This window comes from Vigna radiata, chromosome 8 (assembly GCF_000741045.1).
Source record: "Vigna radiata var. radiata cultivar VC1973A chromosome 8, Vradiata_ver6, whole genome shotgun sequence".
Lineage (NCBI taxonomy): Eukaryota > Viridiplantae > Streptophyta > Magnoliopsida > Fabales > Fabaceae > Vigna > Vigna radiata.
In genome coordinates this window covers 4,547,613-4,558,178 of record NC_028358.1, presented here as the reverse complement: position 1 = coordinate 4,558,178, position 10,566 = coordinate 4,547,613, and the positions used below count along the sequence as shown (strand labels likewise).

At 34.2% G+C, this 10,566-nt stretch overlaps 1 protein-coding gene across 1 annotated transcript; it reads right to left on the bottom strand.

Annotated features, from left to right (window-relative positions):
- Nucleotides 1-532: 532 nt before the first annotated feature.
- Nucleotides 533-9,421, bottom strand: LOC106772758 (probable methyltransferase PMT6). The gene is made up of 7 exons (XM_014659339.2): nt 9,039-9,421; nt 8,128-8,542; nt 5,523-5,812; nt 3,791-4,174; nt 2,675-2,921; nt 2,434-2,572; nt 533-1,011 (listed from the first exon to the last, which is right to left on the bottom strand). The coding sequence occupies exons 1-7, from the start codon at nt 9,220-9,222 to the stop codon at nt 853-855; spliced, it is 1,818 nt and encodes a 605-aa protein (XP_014514825.1). The 5' UTR covers nt 9,223-9,421; the 3' UTR covers nt 533-852.
- Nucleotides 9,422-10,566: the final 1,145 nt, after the last annotated feature.

Here is a 10,566-nt window from a genome sequence, read left to right as displayed (position 1 = left end):
CCGTTCGGTGTAGTTACCCTTTTGTATTATCATTCGGTCTAAGAATGTTATCATAACCATTCGGTATTAGCCTATATATTATATTAGACTCTTATTCTCAATATAGTTTTAATTCCATATGAAATTTCATATTTTCGTTCTTTTTGTGATGTTCTTTATTTACTGTTCTCTATTATTATTCATGTTAACTCCTTAAATAAATTATAAATTATAGCTTTTGTTATAGATTTATTTGGAATGTTACACATAACATGTTCAATGTTTATGATGAATGAACTCACTCAAATTTTGTGAATTTAGTTTAACTAGATCAAAACTCTCACATATAATAACAACGAAAATTTTCGATTGGAAAGACAGCCTAAGTTTCTCAGAATCAAAATAAAAAAAAAAATGAAATGAAATAAGTGTTACATGCAACTAAAAAATAAAAGATGAATCTGATATGATAACTCTTATTCATGCTTCATTGTAGCGGTTGGCAATTACAATTTCTTAACAGCCTTCAAAACACTACTAATGTAAGAGCCAATGCATCACAAAAATAAATAAATAAAACAATTAGGCCATAAAACAACCTAAGATGAATATGTTGTGTTTATTTCTGATATTCAGGCACAGATAACAGAATAGACAACATAAATTAGATTAACTAGTATAAGGAAAACAACTACTTTCTATTCATAATTGCTAAGCTGAAAGCAAAAACATATACAAAATGAGTGCTCTCTAAACATCTACACAACATGGTCATGGGAGCATTGGAGCAGTGAGCAAATTAACATTACAAATTACCCGTATGCTTTATAAGAACCTTTTCTATGTGGGAAAACACTTCTAGATCAAGTCACTTTAGACGATTGCCCAAAACTTTTTTCTACAAATTAGAACAGTTTCCATATTCTTTTCTTTGTTTTCTAACAACTCTGATTCCACATCCCACAGAAATTTTGGGGCTACCTCTTGGATTCTTGAGGTAATGTCTTCTTCATCCCTAATGATAACAAATCCCTGCATATAATAAGTAGCACTGAGTAATTAGGAATAAAAGTAAATCAAAGTATGGACATAATTAATTTATTCTAGTGCAGTGGAGGTGGAACTCCTGATATTGTCACTCGCTTTAAGCAACTTGATCCAACCAATATGCATGTATTTTCAGTGAGAGCACGACTTGACAACTGAAAGATAACTTTTTAATGGTTAAAATAGATTAGATCTATAATCCAAATCCATTTTAACTAGATCAACATGACTTGGATTTTTTCAACTCAAATTAAATTGGATTAAATCTAAATTAAATCCACTTTGTCAACTAAATTAAATTGATGTGGGATCAATCCTACTCAACTTGACATGGTCTCAACCTGACACAAGCTTGATGTATCAGTTGATCACAAGCCTTATCCTATCGGACTTAGATCGATTTGGGCTCATGCTAACCTTATCATGATTGGACTCGATTAACTTGAACCTAGTTGACTCAGCTCAACTTTAGTCTATGACAACTCAACTCGATCCGAGTTTGAACCAACTCAAATTGAATTAGGTCTGAGTTGACTCAATTTAACTTGGACCCAAGACAATATGGCCTGGGCCTAGAATGAGGCAACTTGACTTGAGCCCATGCTAACTCAACTTGACTTAGGCCCAAGTCAACCTGGTCTTGATCGAGCTAGGCATGACTTCGTCTTAATCGAACTAGGATTGACCTATACCTAGCCCAACTCAATTGAACATGGGTCAGTCACAACTAGGATCAACATGGACATGCTCAGACTTGATTGAAAGTGGGCTCGTACAAGCTTGGTTCAACAACCCATCTCAACTTAGACCCAAGTCGACTAAATTTTACTTAGGCCTTGGCCAACTCAACCCGACCTAGACTTGGGTCAACTTAGCTTGACTATGACTCAAGCCATTGGGTCTGACCTTGCATGAGCTCGACCTGGTACTACCTTATTTGGATTTGGTCCAACCTAGCATTTCATAACTGGAAATGACCAAAACATTCCTTGATTTTAGATTTTCAAAATCTAAAAATGTATCCAATCTATATCTAATCCAAATCCAATTTAATTGAATTGGACTTAAAATCCAAAAATATGGATTGGATATGACAATTTGGATATTTTGCTCGCACTTAATAACAATGAGTTGTGAGTAGAGAGAAAGTACCACGATAATTTTTTTCAATTAAAAATTTGAAGTTGTAAAGAGGATTGGGGTGTCAATATCCCTGTTCCCTTAAGTATTACTATATCAAGTAGCTTATTATACTTAATGTGGAACTACTAACACTTAAAAACACAGTTGTACACTAGTATACGTACTAAAATCAGATTAGACCAAAACTAATGCATTGCATGAATTTTTACTTTGGTCTCATACATGCATACAAACATGAAAGATGACAGTTAATAATGTGATTACCAGTGGCCGTATAAGACGATCCATCTCCAGCATGATGTCCTCCAACAAACAACCTTCTCCTTTTGTTTTGTAGTGGGAGAAGAGATAATTGGCATGCAAAAGATCATATGTACGAGGGTAACTTGAAAATGGTTCGCACCTAATGTTTCAGAATCCATGTTAGCTGCAGCCAACTATTAATGTCTAAACACAGGTGTTAAGATAGCATTTGCTATTTGGGATATCTATAGCAAAGTCTTACCAATCATGAAAAGTTCCTATCAATCCTCGGTCATAAATTCCAGATAAGGTGTTCTTCATGCTTGCAGGAACTACATTCATTACCCAAACAGGAAAGCTATTTAGTGCAACAGCAAATCCACCACAATAGGCATTCATATCCATCACATTGCGAATTTCTGTCTCCTTGACATTCATCAGTCTCCAGTAATGAGCAATTTGTTCTTGCCAGAAGAGAGTGTCTGAAGTAAATTCATTCTGACTTATACCTGTTGTTCAAAAGGTTCAAGGGATATCAGACTGAAAGAGGCTATTGAGTGAACCACAGCGATGCTGTTTTAACATACAATTTCCATTTGAATAATAAAAAATATTGGTCCTTTTATTTCGAACATATTAACTATTAACTACCCCATTCAAATACAGTGCACACAGACCAGAGGTTTTCGGTCTACATTATTATGTTGTTAATATTTACATTGATGATTACAAGAATACTTTCATTTATAGATAATTTGGGAAAATGCTCAACTACATGTCTGTTTGATAATTTAATAAATTTATTCCCGATAAAGTAACATGCACTCCTTGTTAGGTTGATCCTACACCTCAAATCTATTTTTCTTTTTCTTTCCTTTTTATCATCGATGCAAGTTTATGTTCCCATGAACTTGAAGTTTCAGAACAGAACTATTCACAGCTTGCAAAAAACTAACATTAAAATAGTATAACCGATCAAGTTTTCATGACACAACAAAAATGATGTTAGTAAAGCTAATTTCTGCTATGCTGCAGATTGTGCCTTTCTAAGACTGAATATTGTCTAATAGCCATTTGGAAATGCGTTTTTTATGATAATAAATCATATGCATCAAGAAGCATGAACACTGAAACCATGAAATCAGAAGGACCTTCATATAAGGTCATTTGATTAAAATTCTCTGGCCAAAATATCTACGCCCTCAAAGTGCACATGCATGTGTGTGTGTGTGAGAGAGAGACAGAGACATGGGCAGGCAGACAAACAAGGAATCACTAGTAGAAAGGTTAGGAAAGTATAATTTAATATTAAGAAAGATGTTAAATATGGAAACCAGAAAGTAGAGTCTTGCACATGTACAAAAGAGAGTGGACAGACCTATCATGTTAAGGTTGTTAGAAAACACTGACTGGCGCTCATGACTTGGAGGAAGCTTGTGAGGATCTGTTTTAGAATTTCTCATTTGTACACAATTCTTAAGCTGGATATTCCATGAAGGTTTGGAATCATCAGCGGGGTCACAGATTTTTATAAGCTTTTGCTCTGCATTGTGCAAAAGGCATGACTCGTTATTTTCTTTAATCCATATTGCAGTCTGAACTTTTCGAGCAATAAGTCTCCAACACATTGCTGTAGTCAAATTCATCAATTTATCCCAAATGACAGGATAATCTTTATCTGTTTTATAAGCCGGAGGAGCTGAATAAACAAAGTACCCATTAAAGCGAAGAAGACGGTTCAACTCATTGAGTAAAATCCCATCTGCAGAAGATTCACACAAAAAGAATGTCAGTCAGAATAACACGCACCTCATGAATCATTGGATAAATGAGCTCACAGTTTCCTCAGGAATTATTGTTTAGGAAATATCACTCACTCTGTCAATGAAATAGTTCCCATCTCACCTAGTCTATGAAGAGACTATGATGCAAATGTTTCACAAAACGTAACTATTGTGCAACTATTGTGCAGTTCATCCTTTTCACTTCAGAAATTCCATCCTATCTCCCTCTCTATTTCTCTTCCTCTAAATTGGACAAAGTCCATTCAAATAACGCTAACCTCACCAACTTACGTAGTTTTGAGAAGTATTAAATGGATAAATTTAACAAGGACTAGGGTATTACGGATGTCAAAGTCCTACATAATAGTACAAGATATTTGGCTAGAGGGTAGTGCTTGATAGGGGATTGGATATTATAGAGTGCTTAAGTCCCACATAAATAGTATGGGATGCCAAATGGAGTATTTAAATGTTTAGTTTCGCCTTATTGAAAATTAGTTTTTAAGGGGTGTTTCGCCGAGTGCTTGGGCACTTATAACTATTCTATTAGTTAACCACTTTAAATTCATAACAAAAAGTATTGGATAGGTCTAATAGGGCAAGTTTTCAGAACCTTCAATAAAAGCGAGGACAATGTCAATGATTATGATAGATTTAGGCACCCCATCACACCTAAGTCCTTATCATAAAACTTCCTCAAAGAATCAACATCCAGACCACTTGTCTCAGCCCCTTCATAGTTAGCTCTTTATTGAGACACTTGCAGCAAACTCCAATACCAATTTATACATATAGATGTTTGAAAACAATTTAAATGGGATGTTTGACGTGAAAAGCCACATCTTACAGAAGTTGATAGTTGCTTATTCATTTTTTTATTGGACTTGGAAAACTGCATTCTTAAATTGTTTCCAGACACACTAAATGGATTCACACATTTTCAGAATCAACTAAATACAAAATCCCACTTTCCGTATGTTATTGAAGGAACCAACTTTCTTAATCGTGTAGGACTGTACTTTCCTTATTTTATGATTACTCCACACTGTAGAACGGGGAGCAAACCTACCAAGAATGATAATCTCATTCTAGCCTCTCACTTATTGATACTTGCAAATCCTTTACCCACTGAAAAATTGAAACGTCTTTATACATACACCTCACTCCATCTATGCTATTGGCAAGATGCAGATCGTGTAGAAGGATTGCAAATAAGGCTATAGATCTCACATTGGAGTCCAGGGAACAACACATTGCATATACTTTCATTTATTGTATCATCTGCAGAATTAAAGGTAAAATCATAAATAAAAAAAAGCAAATTACCATTTTCATGAAAGTCTATTCTGCACCGTGAACAGTGAATCATTTCAAATGACTCACTAGGATACGGTAATTGTTTTGTGGACATGGCAGCGATCATTGCACCTATCCCTCGTTCTAATGCGAATTGAATTTGATTTTCATGACCATCCTTGGGGGCAAAGGACATTGTTCGTATATCCAATGGAAGAAGATATGCTGAAAAGCTAGCCACACCGCAGCCCACATCCAGAACTTGAACTACCCCGGCAGAACGCAGATCACCAGTCTCATTGGTAATCATATGTCCTAGCCTGCATTCATAAAAATTACACGTATAACAACTATGTCATGCACTTTTCAGCCAGAAAATTTTCCACAGGAGCACCAACTTCAGTGAATAAGTTCCAGAAAAAGGTGGCAAAAATTATCATCAGAAAACTGTTGAACTACTCACAATATACAACCACTCATGTTCATTTATTTTGGAGCATCAACTAACATAATTAAATCATAGGTCGTGAAGATTACTAAAATTTAATATAAATATTAGAAGTGTTAGGGATGACTTCATTATGCTAGATATATGATATGATTACACTAAATAGGGAGATATGTGATTTGCTGGGGAAATACTTTGTTCCTTATTGTTGCATCTCTTATTCACTCTCTATAGATAAGAATAATCGTGTGTACACGGGACACAGTATATTCCTTCTTGGTTTCTCTCCTCCCAACACAGGGTACCAGAGTCATACCATCCTCTGTAACTTGTCAGTAATTCTTTCAACAAAAATCATAAATATTATCTTACAACTGATAAGGCCCAGTCCTCTGAATCTGAAGTTGCTAGTGAAGAGGCCGAGGACACCACAGACAGACTAAAGTTCCAAGGACAAGGCTCAAAAGGAGTGTTGTGAGTCCTGGCTGGACGAGAGATTCAGTAATTTAGAAATGATGTATTAATATTTAGTAGAGGACATGTAACATCCCAAAATCTTGAGGTAGAGAATAATACAGATTAACCATGATTAGTGGCTCCATGACTAATTAGTTAACCCTGACCAAAGAAATCCATCTGCAAAATTTAACTTTCTATTGACTACAGTTAAGTCCTTAATGGAAAAACCATAATTAGCATAAAAGTAGAGAATTTTGTACCAAATAGTTTGAAATTAATTAAGAAATGCTGACTCATAACTAAGTGGTATAGTGTCCTAATTAGGCTAATTAAAATTGGTCAAACCCTAACCCAATCTCTCCCCAAAGATCAAATAACCTAGGAGGCACATGATAAAACAAATGTTACAGGGAATCCCTATTAGCAACCTTCAAAATCGTTCCCACAAGGTGGAGGTGTTTAAATAAAACAACAATGTCATTGTGTTTTGTCATAAACCAATTCATAGAGACCATTTAAATTTCAAATCTGAGTGTGCAAGGGTGCATATGTTCAATAATCAATTAGCTGTATTTGTGTAGGGATTTCACATCATCTATAAATATAGCTAAAATAAAGTATATGGGTGAACGTAAATATCATTTTATAAACTTATTGGTTGAATTAGACCTAAATCCATTTTCTAAGATAGTATCAAAGTCTATCTTAGTGAGATTTGTTTGACTTATCATGTCATCCACTATTAGACTATTATCGAATCATTCATAAATATTTAGTCTCAAGCTCAAGGTACCTAATTCTAAGTATGAAAAGACATGTTGGAGACCCACATTGTCTAGGATATAACCATATGATATAACCAAAATACAGTAATAACTTTATGCAAACTTCACTTAACAAACCAATTTTTTATAGGATTGATTTAAGTCTAAATCTACTTTCTAGGAATTTGGTTTCTGCTGGTTTCGTTAACACCAAATGAACCACAAGTTCTAACAAGTCTATAGCTTGAAAATATGTTACAATTTGCATATCATAGACTAATTTGTGGTATCATCTGAAATATAAGATCATAAGCCCGAAAGTTTTTTCTTGAAAGCATTAGTCATTCCATTGACTCCTATGACAACATTCCAGAAGCGATCACATCTTCGTTGGGACATTCAATCCAGGAATTACAGTCCGCTACTACAAAATTATGATGTCATTTCTTTCACAAGTCTCAGAATTTCAGCCAAGAAGAAATTTGTTTATCAGAATTCGCAACCACAAGGACAGAAGTTCATGGTTATTCGTGATAGATCATCTTGTGAACTTCAAATGGTTAAAAATGAGAATTCTTTGTAGATTACAGCACTAGATTCATCATTAACAAAATGAGATACATATTGACGTTGGGAAATTTTTTTATTATAGATTAATACATTATATTTTACTTGTTCTCTCCACATACTCAATATAAGAAGGTTATATATTTCATAATAGTATTAAGATAAATTTGAAATTTATCAAATTACAATACGTGTATCGTTATGTACTCTTCACATAGTCATCCTCGATCTGATTTTAAAAAATTACTCACACGGATTTGCTATAGTGGAAGAAAAATAAAATCATCAAAACAGTCGCCCATGTAACCACAAAATGATCATAATAACATTCCTACAATCAGCATGATGGTTCTTAGAGAAAGAACATAAGGAACTGAAATAAGTCAGTGGCAGCTACCTCTCTATGTACTCAGAGGCCCCATGCTTGAAATGGGTACCACCGCCAGGAAACCACCAGAGCTGATCCTTCTCATGGACCCAATTTTGGCCTCCTTTTACTTCTGCAAGATGTGTATGATTCACATTGCTTCGCCAAACGTAATCCCTGCTAAGAGGCCACTTGATAGGTATTTTATAATCTTTTGGCGGAGGAGCCAAGCAGAATAAGCGCTTTTCAAGAGGAGGACAGTGTCTCTCCAGTTCTTCTTTTTTAGAAAAATCAAGACTTGGGGCTAGAGTTGCCACATAGGAAACATCATGGCAGGGAATATACTCATTGAATGTCAAAGGGCACACATCGACCCCTGTTTCTGGAATTACAAGAGGGGTTTTCCTGTAAGTTAGAGCAACTTTGTTACTGAATTTAGCAGTACCTGCAAGAGTTAAAGAACATTCAGTGATCTTTCTCAAAGCAGCACTGTGAAACATTAAGGATTTAACCTTAACACAAGTTTCCAAATAAGCCACCGACACTAAGTGATATCCCCCACAAAAATGTAATGAAAACCTTCAAGCAACTCAATCAAGCCGAATGTACATTCAATTCATACACCATTTAACGCAAACCATTTGTAGAGGACCCACTTGGATCTGATAGCACCGAAAGGATTCTATGTAGAACTAACACACTGCGGTTTACCACTCATTCACTAGAGTATAACTATAAAGATATGCTCCAACATTAATAAACTGAAAACTTACTATAAATCTGGGAATTTCCAAACAGAAGCATTTTAAAGAAAACCGATATATGGAATTAATGGAAGTTGAAGAGAAACCCAGATAGAAAAGCTTAAAAATTTGGCAATATGGCTTTAGAAGAAGCAATGAAAAGCGATTTTGGTAGCTGAGTTGAGCTGAAGAGGTTACCATTAGAGGAGACATTGTTGGGAAAAGAAGAAGGAGAATGAGAATCAAGCTGAGAGACGTAAAGGGGGGCATTGTTGCCAAAAAGCGTGCCAATATAGAAGGACACAATCATCAAAAGCAAAGCAGCCATTATTATCTGCCCAGATTTGGAATCGAAGGCAGAACCCAATGCAAGACCCCCCATTGCTGCTGTCCCTTCTCCTTCTCCTTCTTCTTCTTCACCCTCTCAGTTGGATTTCCTAGCAATGCTTGCGAGAATGGTAAACGGTGAATTAACGAAGAAGAGAGAGAAAGAAAGAGCTTTTTTTGTTGGAAACTTCAGATCGGGTGAAATTCTTTGCTTTCTTTATTTTCATTTTATTTTGCATTTTTCGGTAATCGTTGTTTAATGTTTGTTATGGCCATTTAATCATTTTTGGGTATATGAAAACAGTTGCCGGGAGAGAACCACGTGGCTGCAATTGGCAACTAGTTTATTTTGTCCTGTAAAGCGTTTCTCGCTACATCACATCAAGGTTATTATAATAACAATAATATCATTATTCTCTTAAGTTCCTAATTTTGGAATCCATAATATACAATGACAATATTTCTTTCTAATTAATTTAAAATTATTATATTATAAATATAAATATGAATATCTTTGTATTATATATGAATAAATGCAAATGCTTTGTTGACAGTAGATTTAAGAGCAACATATTCTCGTCTAATAGGCTCATAGTATATGATATGATATTTAGTTCTTTAAAGTTTTAGTAGAATATCTCTTAACTTATTAATGTTTTCATTATGTTTGTAAATAATGTTCTATCGCTTAAATACCTCACGTAATTTTATTATATATAAAAAGTCTCTCAATTTGTGAATACCTTTTTAAAAGATAATGCGTCACCTCTGCAAGACTTATTTACGTGGTACATTCATATTTTTTATTTCAGATAAAACTAATTTGACCTAGACTTAATATGTTTTGCTAAATATCATGATATTTCTTCAATTAATTAATCTAACTTAAGCTTGATAAAATTTATTGAATGTCACTTGATGAATATTTTAGGTGACATTAATAAAAAAAAAAGTAAGAAATGAAAAACAACAACGTCGTAAAATAACTAATAAATGTTAACTAATTATAGTTGATATGAAGTCAAAATAATCTTGGTCAATATCAATCTAACATAGAACTTTATCAATGTTAATTGAATGAATCTTGGCAAAAATTTAATATAAACATAACATCAATTCAAAACTTCAGCATTAATATTTTTAGATTACTAACAATTATTTGATATTTAAATAATTTTTACATTTAGTATTAAAAAGCATATTTAGAAAAGAGAAGACTTCCGAAGACAAAAAGCAACTACTAGGATTCTTCATCGATGAAAGGAGAAAATCAAAGAGGAGAAGATAGCAAAATTTAGGGTTCTCCATCGATGAAATGAGAAAATTAAAGAGGAAAAGATAGCAGGAGTAACCAGCTGAGAAAACTTGAATCTTTGTATTTCTATTGTATATTGTGTGC